This window comes from Calidris pugnax, unplaced genomic scaffold (assembly GCF_001431845.1).
Source record: "Calidris pugnax isolate Ruff unplaced genomic scaffold, ASM143184v1 scaffold92, whole genome shotgun sequence".
NCBI classification, from domain to species: domain Eukaryota; kingdom Metazoa; phylum Chordata; class Aves; order Charadriiformes; family Scolopacidae; genus Calidris; species Calidris pugnax.
In genome coordinates this window covers 1,470,109-1,490,900 of record NW_015090823.1, presented here as the reverse complement: position 1 = coordinate 1,490,900, position 20,792 = coordinate 1,470,109, and the positions used below count along the sequence as shown (strand labels likewise).

Below are 20,792 nucleotides of genomic sequence, written 5' to 3'. Positions count from 1 at the left end.
ATCTTCTGGGACACTGTACCATAGTTTTCCATTACCCATGCCAGAAATATTTGCCTAATGATGAAGGGGTTCAGTACTCTCTATCTCTGCTTTTAAGCTTTTTTTTTCCCCCCTATATCAAATCCTTTGATTTATGTCTTCAGAATAGTTTAGCTTCCAGGTCAGATTCTGGTCTCTCTGTCTAGCTGTAATTCTAGACAAATTGAACTCCACGTGCTGGGTTGATGCACTCAAAATTTTTACTCCTGGAATTCTAGACAAATTGAACTCTACGTGCTGGGTTGATGCACTCAAAACTTTTACTCCTGAACAGCACCTGAGCCACTAAGAAAGTAAAAATATTGCAACTCTGCAAGCTTGCTGCTACTTATAAAATCTGGTTATAGTTTGGTCCCAGCTCTGGGGGAAAAAAAAACTGTCACCGGGAATGGTAACGCCAGTAATTGAAAATAGAGTTAGTATTTCTATAGAGTATCAAACCGTAGACAACTTCAACTTTCTATACATTTTCTGTATGTGAAATTAAACGGATCGGTCATGTATCAAAACATAGTTGGCCTCTCTCTCTCGTTTCATCTGTAGGAAGACTGCAATTAGAACTGAATTTACGCAGCAAAAATACTTTTGGTTTATACAAAGAGAACAGTGTGACGAGACAGTGTGCTGTGTTTTACTGGTGAGGAGCTTTGCATATATAAGAGCACGGACAGGCGTGACCCGGGAACCGCCGCTCGTGTCGTCGCTCTCTTGGGTTGGCAAGTAGTTGGATTCGTGGTGAGATTCACATTTTTGCTATCACAACAAAAAAATAAAGCTCGACAGTGGTAACAGACATTTCTACTGCTCAGCTCGGTGGCCAGTATTATGTCTACTGGGAACGTGAGATGACTAGCGATGGGGAAATAATATATATATGTGTAGATATATATGTTATTTCTAAAGCCGAAGGTACGACTGCAGCTACTTTTAGGAAATGCTAATGAAAGAGGATCGAATCCCTGCTGTAAACCTAATGAGTTTAGATTTTTTAGTAATTTTAGTAATTACAGCTCTGTATGACTGTGGAAAATCTGTATGCGAAGCCGTCTCCTAGTTGTGCACAGTGGAGGCTCCCTCTCCTGTCCCCCCGACACAGTAGCATCTTGAAGAAGCTCCAGGGAGGAAAAGTGTCCTGATTAGCTGGGAAGTGTGTTTTAAGGTGTTGGGGCAGGTTTTTTTTAGTGACTTTACTGATGTAAACTAGAGATTAATCAGGCCATGTGTGACGGGCATGGTCAGCAGCTTGGTAGCTGCAGGTGCCCTCCAAAGGGGTTTGGGCAGGGAATGATGTGGTGTCACCACACACCTGAAGGTCAGGGTCAAAACTGCCTTAGGATAACCTTAGGGTAACCATTCTCCTGCCAGCAGACCCCCAAATCCCTCCTGCCCGTGGCATCTAACACCCCTAGGGCAAGGGTTTGCGTGCCCCTTGGCTTAGTGGGGATGTTTTTGGCTTCTAGGTACAGCAGCAGGAAAGCTAAACTCACACGTAAAATACCTGCTGCGGTACCTTGACTCTGAGATTGCCAAAAGATTGTGTCTTTCAGTAAGGGGGGAGAAATATGTAAAAATAAGGATTTTTATTATCGTGGCAAGAACAATGATGGGGATGCCAAGAGACTACTGCCTTGCAAGATAAAGTGGCACATGTTCTACACAATAATGTGTACAATGTCTGACGACTTTGGAAATCTGTTCTCAAGCAGATTTCCCAATAAATTAACACAACAAAAATACTTTCATATAAAACAAAGTCCAAAGGAATTTTTTTTTTTCTTTTTTAAAGTAAAAGCAAAACCTTCAGGGACTATATTACTTATCTCTCTCTACATATATAATCTCCTGAATTTTTTTTTAAATAAATTTATTCTCGTCTTAGAAAAATAAAATGAGTAGCCAATTTAGTCAACGGAAAATATCTCACAGACTTAAAAGCATGCCCAGCAAGCATAGCCTTGTAAGACTAAATTAATGTTAAATCAAAGCAATTTGTTACTAAACCAACCTAGTCTGCAATTCACAGTTGATTACTACAAAGTGTATTTTTTAAATTTTTTTTTTTTTGGCCCATATAAAAATAACATATTGCAACTCAAAGTGCATTTTTAAAATAAACAATCAACTATTTTTATCAAATAAAATATTTACACCATTTGGTTTGTACAGTCAAGAAATGCGCTTCATGCGATGACCATGGGAACATCATCTGAAAATCCAGTTATCATTGGGGCTTCGTCATCCTCATCTCCTGAAAGATAAACCCAGAGCTCTGTTACGCTGCCCTCGGTGTTTCATGGGGCACGAGGCAACCAGCTACCAATGCTGGCCACAAAACTGCCCTTAAAATCAGTATATTATGGTCTCACTCATGCTCTTACCTGGTTGTCGTATCTGTTATCATAGAATCATAGAATCATAGAATCATTGAGATTGGAAGAGACCCTTGGGATCATCGAGTCCAACCATTTACCCTACTCTACAAAGTCCTCCCCTACACCATATCCCTCAGTACCCCATCTAAACGTCCCTTAAACACAGCCAGGGATGGTGACTCCACCCCCTCCCTGGGCAGCCTGTTCCAATGCCCGACCCCTCTTTCAGTGAAAAATTCCTTCCTAATGTTCAAATGTTATATTCAGGTTTTAACTGATTTGCATTCATGGAATGGTTTGGGTTGGAAGGGACCTTAAAGATCATTATGTTCCAACCCCCTGCCATGGACAAGGACACCTCCCACCAGACCAGGTTGCTCGAAGCCCCATCCAGCCTGGCCTTGAACACCTCCAGGGATGGAGTGGTTTAAGTGAAGCTACTTAAACATTTCTCCTGGGCCAGTTTTGTACTCTTGGAACAAATCCATGGAGATTTTGACGCCAACAGTGGCCCAAAGCATGATGGAAAAGTTAGGTCTTATACTCATTTCATGTCCTTAAGGCTGTGGGTGAAATCAAGGGCTACCTACCTAAATCATCTCCCGAGGAGAAGATGGCCGAGCCCAGGCGGGAGCTGTAGTGGCTGTTGGCAAAGGCGCTGAAGCTGTTCTGCAGCCGTCGGTGCCTCATGTAGAGCACCACGAACCCGATCCCGAGGGTCACCAGCAGCAGGAACAGGACCGGTACCACGATGGCAGCAACATCCGTGGATCTACCAGTTTTTGAGGCAGAGGAGTCTTCACCTGAGACGAGGGAGGGCAAGAAGTGCCATTAGCAGCAGCTAGCACAGTTCTCTAGGAGTTTGTGAGGCTTTCGTTAGTCTTTGAGAAGGAGGATGGGGAAAATGCCAGGGGCTTACCAGTTCCTAGTTCATCGTAGAGGAGCGTGGCCGGCTCGCCGCACATCTGCCCGCTGTACAGGCACCTGGCCTGAACGGTGAACGAATAGTTGTGACCTATCTTCAGGTTGGAAACTTTGAAGAAGTTTTCCGTGGTGTTCCCGAGATAAGCCGTCATGTTGAGCAAGCTGTCAAACATGTGCACCTCGTAACCCTGAGAGTTGGGAAAACAAAGACACAAACCCCGAGTCACTCGGCTGCAGAGGTCAGGTTTGCTCCTTCTGATAGGGCTTGGAAACTTGTTTTTCCTCCTGCATCCAGCTCTGATGCCATGTGCTGGGCTATCAGCTGGGAGAGAGCAACGTGGAGCCTCCTCCAGGCATCTGTCAGCGTGCACTGACCTTGGCCAGTTCAGGGAGGAGAGATGCTTTTGCTCTGTCTGGTTCACTCTGTTCTTAGCATCCACCCGAGACCACCCAAAACACAGAGTCTAGGACCCGTGTTGGCTTTTTTTTTTGGCGTTACTTTGCTACCTGCCCAGGCCCTGACAGAGAACGTGTCACAGATTTTCTATCAAAGTCAAAATAATGACAATTCCCAGACACTACCGATGTGCGTCCCGGCACAGCGGGGTGGTGTCCTATTCCCAGTCCTTTTGCACGTTACAGTTGACCTTTTCCAAGAAGATAATTATGTTCCTAAAAGGTGACCGGCTGGATCTATCAGCTTTAGTGGCTTAGTCGTGATAGGAATTGAAGTGAGCTCTACCTAGAGGGCTCATTGAGGACGTTCAGAGGAGCAGAGTGTACTGGTGTATTTTTAAAGAGTCTGTCAAAGGAGGTTTTTCTGAAACGCTGCTTGTAGGAGAGGAGAGAAACGCAACTTACCCGGCTTTCGTTGAAATTACTTTCCTTTAATGCCAAACTCTTCCAAAAAAGCAGAATGTGGTCATTTTCTGTTATGATTTTTAAGGCGTCCGGTGCAGACAGCGGCACTGCAAATGAGAAGAAATAGCAGGTGGGTCAGGTTTTAACTCTGGAGACAATGTTCTTTTGGTTGAGAAACAGCAACGGGGCCACTTGTGAAACTTGGTATTTTTTAGGGACCAGCACAATCCTCTCCTCTGCTTAGAAAAGGGCTGTACTGGAGGATGGGATACTGTGGTATATAATCCAGTAGGAGGTTTTCAGTGGGTTTTTATGGTAGGACCGTAACGGTACTAGATGGTGCCTGCTGAGCCAAATGGGTGTCTTTCCCATCTCCATCTGGGCAGGAAAAAAGCTCCCTGGCTATCTTTTGAGAGGCTTCCTACAACTACTCAGTCAACTACTGAAGAGAAAGATCTAGGGGTCCTGGTGGACAGTAAAATGACAATGAGTAAACAGTGTGCTCTTGCGGCCAGGAAGGCCAATGGTATCTTGGGTTGCGTAGGGAAGAGTGTGGCCAGCAGGTCAAGGGAAGTCATTCTCCCCCTCTACTCTGCACTGGGGAGGCCACAACTGGAGTACTGTGTCCAGTTCTGGGCTCCCCAGTTCAAGAGGGACAGGGAACTACTAGAAAGAGTCCAGCGAAGGGCAACAAAGATGATTCAAGGATTGGAGCATCTCCCTTATGAGGAGAGACTGAGAGAGCTGGGACTCTTTAGTCTGGAGAAGAGAAGGCTGAGGGGAGACCTTATCAATGCCTACAAGTATCTCAAGGGAGGGTTGAAGGAGGAGGGAGCCAGACTCTTTTCAGTGGTTCCCACTGAGAGGACGAGGGGCAACGGGCACAAGTTGGAACATAAGAGGTTCCACTCAAATATGAGGAGAAACTTCTTCACGGTGAGGGTGACAGAGCCCTGGAACAGGCTGCCCAGGGAGGGTGTGGAGTCCCCTTCCTTGGAGATTTTCAAGCCCCGCCTGGATGCTCCTGAGTAACATGCTCTGACAAGCTCTAGGCAATCCTGCTTCATCAGGGGAGTTGGACTAGATGATCTCTATGGTCCCTTCCAACTCTAGAAATTCAGTGAAATTCAGTGAAATTCCTCAATGTTTGGGGGGTTTAATTGGGAGCTCTCCCCGGGAGCTGCAGGGAGGCCTCTGGAAGCTGGGCTCTGGCTGGGGGAGAGGACTAAGCGATGGAGAACCAGCCAGGGCAGGGGTGGGATGGACGGCGTGAGGGACGGTGCTGGATTCCCTCTAGTGGACACTGCTGCAAGGACTCAGCCCAGCACCCACCCAGCAGAGCTCTTGCCGTTACCTGTGCTGATCTTCACGCTGGATTCTTTGCTCATGTTCCCCAGTTGAACAATCACGTGGTATTTGCCTCCCGGTTCAAGTTTCTTAATGGTGTACTCCACCGTGCTGTTCCGCGTTTTCACTTTGTAGATTTTATCTGTTTTTCTTACTAAGTCTTTAACTGCGACGGCGTATAACTGGAGGGGGAGGAAAAGCACACAGGGTGAAAGATCTTACTTTCCTGCAGACTTGCTAGCAATTTTGTACAATGATAGGACATTAGATGGGAAGAGGGTCGACAAAATTTGAATTAAACCATGCCCGTGCTCTATAGAAAGCAAGATTTCAAGCCTCTTGCTGCACTCGCTGGATCCCTGCCCGAGATCACCATTCACAGAGAGAGACAATGCAGTTACTGGAACAGAGGAGGAAAACCTCAGGTTGTATTTCTTACTGAATCACGAGGATGCAATGCAAACTCCTGCCCTGTCAAAGCCTTTGCCAGGAAGATTTATGCCTTTGCCGTTAAATTCTCTGGACCAGGGTAGGAGGGGAAAGCTTGCTGAGAAAATGACTCGCCTTCAACGGAGCGAGACCCCACGGTATGCTAGTGTGCCAGAGAACAGGACTGGGCTTTGTTGGGGCTGCGCTGGGGCGGGAGGCAGAGCCCACAGCCTGGCCGGCCCCACACCGGTCCTGCTGACCTGCGGGCTCTGCTCAGGCTCCGGGGCAAAGCTGAAGCCCATGGGCTTTGAGCTTTGAGCACATGCCCAAGTTCGCTTTCATAGAGTCATAGAATCGTTCAGGTTGGAAGAGACCCTTGGGATCATCGAGTCCAACCATCTACCCTACTCTACATAGTCCTCCCCTACACCATATCCCTCAGTACCACATCTGAATGCCCCTTAAACACATCCAGGGATGGTGACTCAACCTATTCCAATGTCCGACCACTCTTTCAGTGAAAAATTCCTTCCTAATGTTCAGTCTAAACCCATCCTGTTGGAGCTTGAAGCCATTCCCTCTCGTTCTGTCGTTAATTACCTGTGAGAAGAGACCAGCACCAACTTCTCTACACTGTCCTTTCAAGTAGTTGTAGAGAGTGATGAGGTCTCCCCTCAGCCTCCTCTTCCTCATACTAAACATTCCCAGCTCCCTCAGCCATTCCTCATATGATTTGTCTTCCAGGCCCTTCACTAGTTCCGTTGCCCTCCTCTGCACTCACTCCAGCACCTCGATATCTCTCTTGTATTGAGGTGCCCAGAACTGGACACAATACTCCAGGTGTGGCCTCACCAGTGCTGAGTACAGGGGCACAATCACCTCCCTACTTCTGCTGGTCACAGTATTTCTAATACAAGCCAGGATGCCATTGGCTTTCTTGCCCCCCTGGGCACACGGCCGGCTCATACTCAGCCGCTTGTCAACTGGAACCCCCAGGTCTCTTTCCTCCAGGCAGCTCCAGCCACACTTCCCCCAGCCTGTAGCGCTGCAGGGGGTTATTGTGGCCCAAGTGCAGAACCTGGCACTTGCCCTTGTTGAAACTCATGCCAATGATATTGGCTCAGTGATCCAATCTATCCAGGTCCCTCTGTAGGGCTTCCCTATCCTCCTGGGAATGAACACCCCTGCTTAACTTGGTGTCATCTGCGAACTTGCTGATGATACACCCTATGTCCTTATCGAGATCGTCAATAAAGACGTTAAATAGAAATGGTCCTAACACTGAGCCCCGAGGCACACCACTAGTGACCGGCCGCCAGCTGGATTTGAATCCATTGAGCACCACTCTTTGGGACCTTCCAGTCAGCCAGTGCTTGATCCAGCAGATCGTAGACAGTCAGCAGTAGATATCCCAGATCTGACTCTTTTTAAAGGCAGCGTGAATGTTAATACCCCTGAGCCAGTAACACAAAGAGAGGAAATGCGTGTCCCAGAGGTGTCAGCATCTTGACAACTATTTAGATGGAGTGAAGACCTGACCCCAGACTCGGTTCTCCATCGGCAGCAGGGCAGGGATCTATCTGTGAGGGAGGGTTTTGAGTGCAAAGGGAAGGGAGAAGGTGCTGTGAGACATTACCATGTCTTGATCGGGCGAATCGTAGGGCGATTCCCACTTAATGACGGCGAAGGTTTTTCCGGTGTGCACCGAGTGGAGGTGCCGAGGGGGAAGCCGGTTGTCGGGGATCATCTTCACCACAACGTAGTCGGACGGTGGCCCTTGGTAGGGAGACATCACACGGACCTTGAAGGGATGAGGCAGCGGTTAAGACTGTGCCTGCACCCTTCGGTAGCAAGCTACAGCCCGCAGGGCGGGTAGGAGGGGGGGATGAGAAAAGGAGCCTACCAGAAACAGGTACTGCTCGTCCCGCTGCACCAGCACCGTCACGTTGTGGGAGGTCGTGGTGGTGTTGTGAGGGCTCCTGTACAGCTCCAGGAAGGATGTGGCGTAGAAGATGCCGTAGACCTGCAGAGGGAGAGCACGACAGGGACGGTACAGAGCGTGGCAAGGGCCAAGGCTCCCACCCAAACTGTCACTGGCTGTGGCTTTTTGGGGACGTGATGCAATGATCAGTTTTCCCCTGGGCACTCTCTCCTGCCCACGTTGAGGTTCAGTCTGTCCACTTGCCTCTGCGCTCCCCACCCCAAAATCCTGGGCTCAGCTCAGAGAACAAAGACCACTGGAGCATCATGTTATCTGTATTTCAGCCACTTCCCCACTGGATCAGTGGCTGAACAAACAGACAACAAGAAGGCGGCTTTCTTTGCTTCAGCTGAAGGGGCAGCAGGTGCTTTCCCTCATTTTTTGAGCACAAAATTTTCAGGGTCTCACAATCCAACACCAACAAATAGCCCTGTTTTAAGATTTTGCTTGTGTTTGGAGGCTCTGAGCTAGACCCCCCTCCCAGCTGGTGAGAAAAGGGAGTCGGTGCCTTACGACGTTCCTCGGTCCGGTCCAGCTGCACTCCACCGCGGTCTGGTTGACGGCCTTGGCTTTGAGACTTGGCGACGCAGGTCTTGTCCCACTGGTCACCACATGGACAAAAGACAGAGGGCTGTCACCCAGCTCCGTCCTAGCCCAAGCAGAAATTTCATAGGGGGTGTGTGCTGTCAAATTTGCCACTGAGCAAGAAGAGAAACGTGCACTATTAGGTGAGGCAAAGGACTGCAATGGCAGGGGGAGGGCACTAGGAAATGGTCAGTGTCGTCACAAAGTTGTTGAGGGGAGCCTGCCTCTCTTGGTTTGTGTTTTCATTAATTTTCAGTCATTTCCTTCATACAGAAGCACCTGGGACTCTGGTATCTAACCTTTTCTTTATCGCGATGCTTTCCCATATCTAGACGGTGCACACCAGAGATTTTTTTAAACCAGAAATTTGATTAATAGAGACACGTACTATACACAAGCCCTAGAAATTGTTGACCTTTTACAGAGTAGATAAGGAACCACAAACAAAATCCCATGTGATGAGAAAAGGCTAGTGCAGCTCTGGGGGATAAATCCCAAATCCGATTGAAATCTCCGAGTCCTAAGAACCAGAGGCCAAGGATTTGCTGGTTTGTCCTCCCATGATTTACACTTTCCTAAAGAGAAACTGCTCAGCTGCAAAAAATGAGAATCCCACAGCCTTCTGCAAAACCTTCCACTTGGTGTTGACTAAAGCAGAATTTTACTCTTTGCACTGAATTTACCTTTTTGGACAGACTTTTCTCCTTCTATGATCAGAGTCCTTTTTTCCTGCCTGTGCGTATCGAATGTCCAGTAGATGTTCACGACGTAGCCACTGACCTGTCAGGCAGCAAGGACACACAATAGGGACTATCAGTTCAGCTGGTTTTTCCAGGCAGTGAAAAACTCGCCGCTGAAAGTCTTTGTGTTGTGTTTTCCATCTTTTTTTTAAGAGCGCTGGGGCGGTTTATGAGTAGAAAGAAACGATTTGGCATGAAATAACTAGCTTCGAAAAGTAATTGCAATATTCAAATGGGTGGCAGCTTATCCCATCCAGTATTTAGCATTTACCCAACACAGGCTTTTGTTTCTTTATTCTGGTTTCAGAAGTAAAGGTAAAAATTTTACCTTGATACTCGTAGTCATTTTTAGGCTGAAACTGATGGAGTCCTCGCTGTAGCTCTCAATGTGTATGACAGGCGGAGGAATGACTGGAAGGAAAGAGAGAAACAGCTGTTAACTGTGGCTCAAAGAAATATAAATACTTATTGAGAGGGGACAGGTGAAATATAGGCTTTCATTATCACAATCACTTCATCCCCCCATCTTCCAGACCCAACCTCATCCATCTCTAAGACACAGGTCCCTAAGAGAAGGCACCGACATGCTGTACCTCTGTCATTTTTTCAGTCAACCACCTAAAAGCTGCCTTATCTGTGCCTGGCTCGGTGCAGGAGGGACACAGGGAGCTCTGGAGACAGGTATTTACTTCTGAACTCCATGGGACAAGCTCATATCACAGTTAATGGCTTCTGGCTGCCCGAGAACTGCTGGGGGAGGTCGGGAGCTATCGGTGGAGGCAGCTGCCAAACGCTCATGCAAAACCTGAAGGGAAAGTTATTATGGTTCTCTCTACCTCTTTTTTTTTTTTTTTTTTCTAACCATCAGGTACTCATGTACTTCAGATTATCTGAATCCTGCAACTTTAGTAGCGTGGTGTTTTCTTTCCCTCCTTTGTCAACATAGTGAGGATGCGCTTTTATCTAACAAATTAGCAGACAATTTTGACATCAGAGTATAGGTTTGGAAGGAAAACTTGGCATGAATACAAATGATTTCAAAAGGCTTTTCTAAACACAGTTTGGAAGGAAATGATTTACTGTGTTGTTTGAATTTATCAACTATCAGACAGTAATGATGTGACAGTTTCTGGGAGCCTTAGCGGCGTCTCAGTGGTCTAACCTACGTGAGATGCAGAAACCATCATAATTATAACCTAAGAGGGAGTAGAAAGCAGCCTTTAAGGCAATGAAAGTGGAAGAGTTTAGTGGTAACGTGTCTCTCCTCTCTGAAGGCAGGATTTAGCCTACACAAGTCAGAGGGAATCTGTCTGCCAGGAGGCCAGGAGAGAGAAACACCTTCTGGACAGGCTTCTTGCCCGCTTCCAGGGCAGGATGTCCATCCTATGTGGCACAGAGTTGAGAGGAAGAGTAGGCACCACTGAACTTTGAGGCAGCTCAAGTTAAGCGAAATAGTAGAGCAAAGTTGTTAAATTAGTATAAAATGCTCAATAGTGAAGCATGAAGGACGAGGAGGGGGTTATGCATGGTGATGCTAACGCTTCGGGCTTATATTCTGCCTTTTTGCTAAGTGGTCCGAGTTGACTGAAACAACAACATTTACCTTTGCCTTTTACGGTGGTTATGGATTTGGAATCACTCCAATTTCCCACTCCTCGACTAGTTACCGCAGCAACCTTTTCAAATAAGAGGGTTAGTTAATATGAACAAATGTACCCTGCCAACATTGTATAATGCAAACAGAGATCGAGGTTAGAGCAAGGTTACGGACGTGGCAGAGCTCATGGGAAAAGGACTTTGAGGCAAACAATAGCTTAATTACTTGGCAATAAAATGCTTATTACAGAGATAAAGCAGACTACTTTAAGTCAATTAAAGGAATCTAAGAGGAGGGAGGTGCATCCTCTTTGCAGATAACCACTGTCATATGAGATCTTTGAGGAGTCCATCAAGATAAGGAGCTTTGGACTCTGTCAGCCATAGCGTAGGTAAGAACCGCGCTGGTGAAGTCCACGCAAGCGCCAAATCCAGTTCCAAAGAGGTATTGGGAACAGATTCGTACAGGAAGGAACACCAAGGAAGGAAAGACTTTCTCCAGCTGAGTATAAGAATAACACTGAGTCATGGTCAGGGAGAGGCGTTTATCCCAACTCCCAGTGAACTTCCCCAAGAACCCATGCTCATTGGTGTAGGGGGGAACTTTGAAGAGTAGGGTTGATGGTTGGACTCGATGATCCCCAAGGTCTTTACCAACCTGAAGGATTCTATGATTCAGCCCAGGGAGGATGGATACATTTCCCAGGGCTCACTGGGCAGACTTTCCACTCCCTATTATTATTACTTGTGTCTATAATTACCCAGCTTCTCCCATGTGCATACATTCCCCACAGGCGGATCTGCTTCTTTTCCCCAGTGATGCAGTCAGGACCAAATTTATCTCTGGCCCAGATCCAGTGCAATTGCAGTGACATTGGGATGGGCAATTAGCGGTGCCAATTTCATAATACAGCCGGGCCTCCTGGGAGAAGGTGCAAATCAAGGGCCTAAATTCAGGCCTTGAAGCTATATACATTAGCAGTGCAAACGCCAAGCCCCCATTGAGGGTTGTCATTAAAGGGCAGGATTTTAACAACATACTTTTTTGGCAAGGACTTAGACCATTTAGTGAAAAGGAGAACATGCATAGACAGAGCTGAGAAAACACTCACCCTAACGGTGTATAACGTGTTGACCTGCAAGTCCTGGATCTCAGTGTAGTTCTTGGTCGTTCTAAGGGATGACCACTCCTTGGATCCACTCCTGCTGTATTCCACCTAGGGGCACCAAAACAAGGGATGAGGGCTTCACAGCCAACATTACCATGGGGTGACAGGTCTCTTTGTGTCAAAAGGTCAGGAGAATGAAGTATGAAAGCTTAGAAAGGGAGCCAGAAATGAAATGATGAACTTGAGGGCTGTGTCGCTACCTACAGCACTGCAGCATTTCTCCTCCCAACTTGCCTGAGGCTCTTAGCAGATTTTGTCTACAAACTGTCCTATTCCTGTCCCACCCCAGCTCTGCAGAGATAGCTGTGTTCAGACAGGCCAGCCCGTGCTGCTGCAAGCCCCCAGCAGCATTCTCCATCCCACCGTCAACCCAGACTTGGCAGCAGGACTCACGATGAATTCCCGGATGAGGCCATGGGCAAGGACGGGGGGACTCCAGCAGCCCAGCACCACTCCTTCAGCTTCTTTTTTCAGGGACAGCTGCAGGTTAAAGGGAGCATCTGGTACTGGGGAGAGAAACAGAGGTGTTGGTGATGGTCACAGTTGTGTTGCTGGATCACACGGGGAAAAGCAGGATTTGGCCAGGGTCTCCCTAAAAGGTTGGGACAGAGAGGGAATGGCCAAGTGGTCCTGCCTCATGGGAGATGTCTTCTTCCTGCAGGTCCCTTTCAATTCCGCTGTGGAGCAATGAAGCTTTTTTTTGTACCTGGGGTGAAGCTAGGATTTTGCTAAGCTCTTCACTGTATTTTGCATCCCTTTCTTAACCTGGCCTCAACTCTGCATCCAGAAAGATCTTGCTCCTTGCCTGCAGTACTGAAGAGTCCCACAGGCTCAGTGTAAGAAAATATAAACTTCCCAGTGATACTAAACCACCAAGTGACAGGGAGGAAAGAGGGTAGGTCGGTGACTCAGTGCAAGACTGACTCCATGCACAGCCCTTTTTCCCAGTCCAGCACAATTACCAGGCCTGTGGAAAGACTCCTTTTGTTCCTAACTGGGAGGCCTCTGTGGTATCTACTTTCTAGGCCAAATTGGCCAAATTGGGTCACGGACATGAGCCACACAGGTCCACTTACATCCTTCGGGTGTCCGGAGGGTGATGAAGTCGTTGGTGTTGTAGACTCGGCTGAGACACTGCACTTGGACTTTCACCTGATAGGTACAGTCAGGCTTGAGGACCTTCAAAACGCTGTTGGTTTTGTTGCTGTGGGTTTCCAAAATCTTCCAAATGCTTTCACCGACCATCCTGCGTGACAGAGTCACACCCCTCCAGTCAGGACAGCGTTTTACAAAGGGTGAAACCATCCAGCTGTATGTTAAGAACTTGCTGCTGGGTTTCCTTTTCAAGTAAAGCCAAACCACCTGCTTGGAAGGACGCTCTTTGAAAGCCTGAACTAAACATAGCTTAGTGACTTATAAGCGCCGTCCTCTGAGGTTTTCTATAACTGCTGTGCTCTCATTTCTTGACTTTGCTCTCGTTGTTACCCGTTCCACAAAGACAAGACCCGAGCAGGAAAGAAAAGCTTGAATATAGCCACTTTACTGTCTGTGTAAACAATCTGGAGGAAATAAATACAGCTTTTTACAGATGCCCGCTGGTTACAGCTATTTTGGGTCTCCTTCGCAAGGAAGTACAGAGACTTTCCAAGCAGATTGCACAGTCCTCAGCCTTTAAAGCCCAATTCTGATCAGTTCTTGGCTGTAAACATGTGCACACTGATCCCATGCCTGTGTTTCTCCTATCTTTTACCTGATACAATAGCAACGGGTCATGTAGCAACGCGCAGAGTACCTGTAGTAGACGTTGTAGACACAGGAGGACGAGGACATTCTCTTTGGCCGAGCCCACGTCAGAGTGACATCACCGGAGAAATCGGCCGTCCACTGGAGGTTCTGGACTTTGTACACGATTGTGTCATCTGAGCAGGCAAGGGGAAAAGTTAGTCTGTCGGAGGGAAACAAGACTTTTGCCCAGAACAGAAGCAGGAGTTATGTTCATAGCACAACCACGGGGAGGTAGAAACAGTGGTATGAGAGAGGGAGTATTTGCAGCCTTCAAATTTTACGTGTAGTTCAGGTGGGTGTTCTCAGTGGAGAAGAGCGGGCTCTTCAGAAGGCTGTTCAGAGCAGGAACGTACCCCTGGTGCTCTTAGTTCTCCCCAAAACATCTTGGTTATCCTTATGCAGCATCACACAAACGTCCCCTTTCCCCCGAGGAAAGATAAAGCGTGGCTGTTGATGAAATACTCTTTAATTTTAGAAGTGTATGAGTGCAAACTGCTGGGGACAGGCTAAGTCACTCTTCTACTCATGTGACAAATCTGTGCCGTCACTGTGGCCATCCAGGGCCTCTCTTTGTGTGGTTTTCTTTACCACATCTCGCCTTCAGCAGAAGGACCCAGGTGAAGGGTGATAATTAAGGGGGTTGCCTTGAATGTGAACTGTATCTGAATCGTCGCCCGACCTTGGGAGAGGCGTTTAGGGGGTAACAGGACTGTGAGACCCAGCAGTGGGGATTTGGGGGGGCTCATCTGAAACAGCCCAAATCCTTTCCCCATTCTATCCCTCTGGGGAGCTGGAGCCCACATCCAAACCCCATGGCCTGGCCCTGCTCGGGTGCTCAGCTTCATTCCCAGTGCCAAACCGCTTCGCTTTCCCTAACGAACTGGAAATGAAAGCCAGCAGGCATTGCGGGTCCGTGGACAGGCACGGCAAGGCAAGCCATCCGAGGGAAAAGAGATGGCTTCCCCTTGGCGTAGCAAGCCGTGCAGCTCAGCAGCTCCTTCCCCCTCCCCTGAACCTGCTAGCCTCCTCCCAATCAATATTTAATTAAAGAACTAAAACCTGATTGATGCTCAGCCCCCCAAGCAGTTCAGCAGAAAAGCGGCTGAATCTCACAGCTGGCCAGAAACAGCGATCGATCGCCGTTATCTGCCCAGGGCGGGCTGAGGCCACCGAAGGCCAGGGTGGGAGGACCAGTGATGGTGTCCAGGCATGCACCATGGCTCCCCGGGTCACCTTGCAAAGGAGGACAGAGCCAGAGCCTACTGCTCCACCTGTGGGCCATGTAAAATAGACAGCTTTGCTTCTAGCCGTCCTAAAGTTGGTTTTTTTCTGTGTCTGAGACTGATGGAAGTCAAATTGTCAGTGCAGAAACTGTCTGGAAAGTTTGTCCCAGATGGTAATAAATGGGTGAGGAGGTAGCTTGGACAACCAAACAGAGGCAGATACGTCTAGGATGCTGTGAATGTATCCAGACCAGCACCTCAGTGTGCTAATACAGAGCAGGCAATGAGAAATGGGAGGGAGCTGCTCCTTACCAGTACAGTTCCTCTCGTCGCTGCTGTCGGAGCAGTCCAGGTATCCATCACACCGCTCCGTCACCATGATGCAGGCCTCTCCGTCCTCGCATTTATAACCATTAGGGCACGACAGGGTGCTGTGAGTAGCTGAAAGAGGCAAAAAAGTTTCAGAACTCGGGGAAGAAAAGTTCCCTCACCAGCCCTGGGCTGTTTGCAATGCCAGGGCTGGCACACGCTGCTTCAAAAGCAGGCGTGATGCTGGGGTGGCTGCATGTCAGGGCAGTGCCAGTGTCAGAAACAGGGCTATCCCGTTTTGGCTCCATCTCCTGGCATGGTGGCATCACAAGAACCTGGAGCTTATCCCACTGAAAACAACCACTGGACTTCTAATGGGAATGGCACCGGTTGTTTGGTGTTTTTACTCCTTTTTTACTGTAATACCGCATTTACTGCTAGGATGTCACCAGGAAGAAAACTCCTTGGTGGCTGCCCCATCCTCACGAAGAGTTGCCCAAGGGAAAGAGCCAGGTGAGATGTTCTCCTTGCCCCACACTTACGGCAGTTCCTCTCGTCCGTGCCGTCCTGGCAGTCCCGCAGCCCGTCGCACCTCTTCCAGTTGGGGATGCACTTGTGGAGCTGCTGGCACTCGAACTCGAACCTGCTGCAGCGTCCCGGGAGCACCGGGGAGGTGGCCGTCACGTTGGGTCCTGCACACAGCGGCCAAGGAGTGAGGAAACCACCCAACAGCCACCGGCCAGGCTGCTGCTGCCACCAGGAGGGACACCAAAACCTGTCCCCAGGTCCCGACTCCACTAGATGGCAATCTCTTCCCATCTAGCAGGTAGATGGCTTCTGCTGGGATGACGCCTAAGCCATCCTCTCTCCTGACTGCAGAGGGCTGGGAAAGCAACTGGTTTGCAGGGGATGTCCTGCATGGACTCAGGGCTCAGCAAGCCTTAGCAAGGACCACAGCGAGGAAAGAAAAACCCTCTTTTACCTTCAGTGTAGGTGTGAGGTGGGAACCCACCCTGCAGTCCGGGGAGACCTAATAGCAGCCTTCCAGTACCTGAAGGGGGCCTACAGGAAGGCTGGGGAGAACCTGTTTAGAAAGGCCTGCAGTGACAGGACGAGGGGAAATGGCTTCAAGCTGGAGGGGAACAGATTTAGATTGGAGATTAGGAGGGGGTTCTTTACTGTGAGGGTAGTGGAGCACTGGAACAAGTTGCCCAGGGAGGTGGTTGAGGCCCCATCCCTGGAGATATTCAAGGAGAGGCTCGACGAGGCCCTGGGCAACCTGGTCTAGTTGGGGGTGTCCCTGCTGACTGCGGGGGGGTGGGACTAGATGACCTTTGGAGGTCCCTTCCGGCCTGGGCAATTCTATGATTCTATGATTCTATGATCTCCATGTCTCTACGCCAACCTGAGACTCAACAGCATCGGGTTGGAACAACCTCATCTGAGCAGGGACTGGCTGCAACAGGAATTCCTGCCGCCCGTGGGGCTGGAGCAGTGTCCCAGCTGGTGGCAGGGGCTCTGACCCCAGGGACAGAGGAGTTGGGGAGCTTTTCCACCACAGTGTAGTTTAGCCCTGTTATCTGGCAAGGCTCGGAGACTGACAGTCCTGGCAGACGTGTTCCTACAGAAAAATGGGTGAGGAAGAGAAGAGCTTACGGGAAGTGGGGCAGGCTTCCTCGTCGGAGCCGTCGGTGCAGTCCTTGTAGCCATCGCAGACCCAGCTGTTGGTGATGCAGGCGCCGCTGTTGCAGCGGAAGTGATTAGGCAAACAGGTCGGTGGGATGGAGGTGGTCACGGGATGGACCGGAGAACCTGAAAATACACCGTGCAGAGCTGATCCAAGAGGCCCGCTCCTGCGTCCGGGCTGTAAGCTGTGCCTGTTCCCACCAGACTGAAAGTCACTCTCAGTGGAGGGAAGCAAGGACGTTACAAGATCAGTGTTTTCACCTGCATTCTATCTGCACGGCTCCTAATGATGATTTTTTAAAAGCACAGAGTAAAAAGATGCATAAGAGCGCACACACAGCCCACTCCTGGGTGATTCTGCCTCTCTACTCTGCACTCGTGAGACCCCACTTGGAGTACTGTGTCCAGCTTTGGAGTCCTCAACACAGGAAGGACATGGATCTGTTGGAACGGGTCCAGCGGAGGGCCACGAGGATGATCAGAGGGATGGAGCACCTCTCCTATGAAGACAGGCTGAGGGAGCTGGGGTTGTTCAGCCTGGAGAAGAGAAGGCTCCGGGAAGACCTCATAACGGCCTTTCAGTACCTGAAAGGAGCCTACAGAAGAACCCGAGAGGGACTCTTTACAAAGAAGAGTAGCGACAGGACAAGGGGCAATGGTTTTAAGCTGGTGGAGGGGAGATTTAGGTTAGATACTAGGAAGAAATTCTTTACAGTGAGGGTGGTGATGCACTGGAACAGGTTGCCCAGGGAGGTCGTGGATGCCCCATCACTGGAGGTGTTCAAGGCCAGGCTGGATGGCTATTTGAGCAACCTGGTCTGGTGGGAGGTGTCCCTGCCCATGGCAGGGGGATTGGAACTAGGTGATCTTTAAGGTCCCTTCCAACCCAAACCATTCTATGATTTCTATGATTTTCGGAGGCACAGGGGCAGTCCCAAGCAGCCCTGCAGGAAGGCAGCTGATGGTGACAGTGGTCCTTCAGCACAGCCCAGCCTCGGTCAGGGCTCCTGCGAGCAGAGCAGAGCCTTGTCCCCTTACCCTCACAGTCCTTCTCGTCAGACCAGTCCCCACAGTCGTTCTCCTCGTCGCACTTCCACCGCCTGGGGATGCAGTGCCCGTTCCCACACTGGAACTGGTAGTACCGGGAGCAGTTCGGGGCCTCTGTTGGGTTTTCTGGCAACGAGAGGAGAGTCTTGTGAGTCCCAGTGTTATATCTCACCAGTCTGCAGTATGGCTGAGGTGTTGAAGCATCTCAAGTCAGGCTACACCTATCTATTCCCCTGAGCAGCATGAGCAGGGGTCCTTTCTCTTCTCCTCCAGCATCCCCGTTCCTCACAGCCCTCACTAGCCCATTGCCACCACTATTATGTCTTGTGTGCTGAGTACGTCATGGCCAGACACCACCTCTGATCTCAGAACCAGAGCTGACAGTGAAATTCAGACAGAACACAGCAGAAATGGAGAAGCAAACCCTGCAACTCTGAGATGAAGAGGCAGCTGCTTCGTCTGGCTGGGTACAGCTCCGACAGCTACCCGGGGAACAGTGGTAAATATTGAGTTTGGCTGAAAACTGCCTGTCTGCTTTGGGCTGGGAATCTGTGGAGTAAATACGGTCACATATGACTTAGTCAACCACAAGACGTGCCAGCCCTGTTGGATTTTCAGCGTGCTTCACTGTACCTTCCTGCCATATGAGGAAAGTGATACTGATCTCCACGTAAGACCATCTGCGATGTGCAAGTGGAATGCTACACACGTACACGTGTACGTACACACACGAGTGCCTATGTCAAACATGAAGAAGCCAGCACTTCATGCTTCTAAAATTCAAAGGAGGAGAAGAGACCCTGAGGTCTTGCTCACCGCAGTTTGCTTCGTCAGAGTAATCGCCGCAGTCGTCCATCCCATCACACTTCCACACCAGGCTGATGCACACCCCGTTCTGGCACTGGAAGCTGAACTGGTCGCAGGTCCGGTGGAACTCGGGGTCCTGGGCTGCGGGGTGGCACGGAGAGACAGCAGAGATTTAGTGTAAAGACCCAAGGCTTGAGGGAAGCTCGTCATTGAGGAGGAGGGAAGAAGCACGCTCAGGAAATCGTGGATTTATAAGCAGAGCATTACAGTCCAGAGCCACCTCTTAGGAGAACTGGCAGCTTTCTGGTCCCCAGGGGAACACGTTCTCCTCTCCATGCATCTGGTTTCATTCTCTATCCCATCCCCCCCTTTTGCAAAGAGGCACAATACCCCACTTACAGCAGCCAGCGTAGTTGGCATCTTCATCTGAGCCGTCTCGACACTGGATGATGCCGTCGCACACCATGGAGTGGAACAAGCACTGCTGCCGGTTCTTGCACACAAAATCCATGTAGCGGGTGCACAGGGGTTCTGGAGAAGATGGGGAGTGAGGAGGAGAAGGGATGGCACCCCCGCAGTGCTGGGCAGCCGCAATGCCAACCCGCTGCGAGCTGCCCAGACCTGGAGTTCGGGGAGTTACAGGAAGTTTCGGAGACAAATTGCTCGAGCTCTGTCCCCGCACGGGCTGGGAACACACTGGGGTAGCAGGGGGTTGGCAGAGGCGTCAGGAAGGATTTGGTCACCTCCCTGAATACAGGCCCTGACAGCGCGCCCTCCCTGCCCATCACAGCCCTGCCTGCTGCAGGCCTCAGGGGGGCTCGGGAATGCTAAAGAAGCTTTGCCATTATCTCACCAGGGTTTTTCTCCCAGGGAGACAGGCTCTGGCAGGCGGGGAAGGCTGTCAGCCCGGTACTCACCGCAGTGCTGCTCGTCCGAGGCGTCGGAGCAGTCGTTGACGCCGTCGCAGTGTTTGCTGGTCGGGATGCAAGTGCCGTTGGGGCACTGGAAGCCGTTGCACTTCTTTTCTGAAATGCAGAATCGGGTAGATGTTGTACAGCGGGGTTTTTGTTTTGTTTTGTTTTGTTTTGAGGGTGTAGAGAGGTGGGGGTTGGTCTCTTTTCTCAAGTCACAGGCGACAGGACAAGAGGAAAAGGCCTCAAGTTACGCCAGGGGAGGTTCAGGCTGGATATTGGGAAAAATTTTTCACTGAAAGGGTTCTCAGGCATTGGAATGGGCTGCCCAGGGAGGTGGTTGAGGCACCATCCCTGGAGGTGTTCAAAAGACGGGTTGATGAAGTGCTGGGAAGGTATGGTTTAGTGATGATGCTCCTTGTTTGTTGTGTGGGTGACTATTTTTGTCAGTTAGGTTGACGGTTGGACAAGATGATCTTTAAGGTCCCTTCCAACCTAGAAGATTCTGTGATTCTGTTTTTTTAAAGCTGCCTTGAGCTAGCTGCAAACAGCCCCGGCTGCCCTCTCCCTGTGCCTGCCTGCTTTTGGAGGGGTGGGAATCGTCTCCTTTTTTTCTGCTGCAGGGTGGATCTCGGCGTGTTTGTAGAAACCCCCTCCCACCCCACGGCAGAGCCCCCTCCCCACACCCGGGGCGTTACCGCAGGTGGCGGGGTCCTCGTCGGAGCCGTCCTGGCAGTCGGCGTCGCCGTCGCAGGCCCAGCGCTGGGGGATGCAGTGGCCGTTGTGGCACTGGAAGCTGGAGGCCTCGCAGGTGTGATATACTGCTGGAACACAGACACGGGGGGGACACCCTGAGTGTGGGGCACCGGGCTGAGCTGTGGGATGCATCCAGTTGGCAGGTCCTGGCACAAAGCCCCACTCCTGAGCCCAAGCGACCACCCTGTGGGCTCCAGGCAAGAGGCCGCAGGGACCCCAGGTTCT

The 20,792-nt window shown here is 50.0% G+C and overlaps 1 protein-coding gene across 2 annotated transcripts in view; it reads right to left on the bottom strand.

Annotated features, from left to right (window-relative positions):
* Positions 1-1,600: 1,600 nt before the first annotated feature.
* SORL1 (sortilin-related receptor, L(DLR class) A repeats containing) overlaps positions 1,601-20,792 on the bottom strand; it is a 44,707-nt gene continuing 25,515 nt past the window's right edge. The window contains exons 25-47 of one of the 2 annotated variants that reach the window (XM_014939976.1): positions 20,510-20,632; positions 19,818-19,925; positions 19,300-19,431; positions 18,910-19,041; positions 18,085-18,219; positions 17,017-17,172; positions 15,903-16,052; positions 15,364-15,492; positions 13,836-13,962; positions 13,120-13,289; positions 12,437-12,549; positions 11,987-12,091; positions 10,882-10,954; positions 9,607-9,689; positions 9,222-9,318; positions 8,467-8,651; positions 7,876-7,995; positions 7,609-7,773; positions 5,551-5,725; positions 4,197-4,303; positions 3,331-3,523; positions 3,002-3,214; positions 1,601-2,287 (exon numbers count right to left, since the gene is read on the bottom strand). In XM_014939976.1, the coding sequence (XP_014795462.1) occupies positions 2,220-2,287; positions 3,002-3,214; positions 3,331-3,523; positions 4,197-4,303; positions 5,551-5,725; positions 7,609-7,773; positions 7,876-7,995; positions 8,467-8,651; positions 9,222-9,318; positions 9,607-9,689; positions 10,882-10,954; positions 11,987-12,091; positions 12,437-12,549; positions 13,120-13,289; positions 13,836-13,962; positions 15,364-15,492; positions 15,903-16,052; positions 17,017-17,172; positions 18,085-18,219; positions 18,910-19,041; positions 19,300-19,431; positions 19,818-19,925; positions 20,510-20,632 (3,059 nt within the window). In that variant the 3' untranslated portion in view covers positions 1,601-2,219. Of the gene's footprint in view, positions 2,288-3,001; positions 3,215-3,330; positions 3,524-4,196; positions 4,304-5,550; positions 5,726-7,608; positions 7,774-7,875; positions 7,996-8,466; positions 8,652-9,221; positions 9,319-9,606; positions 9,690-10,881; positions 10,955-11,986; positions 12,092-12,436; positions 12,550-13,119; positions 13,290-13,835; positions 13,963-15,363; positions 15,493-15,902; positions 16,053-17,016; positions 17,173-18,084; positions 18,220-18,909; positions 19,042-19,299; positions 19,432-19,817; positions 19,926-20,509; positions 20,636-20,792 lie in introns of both variants that reach the window. The other variant, XM_014939975.1, reaches the window with a different exon arrangement.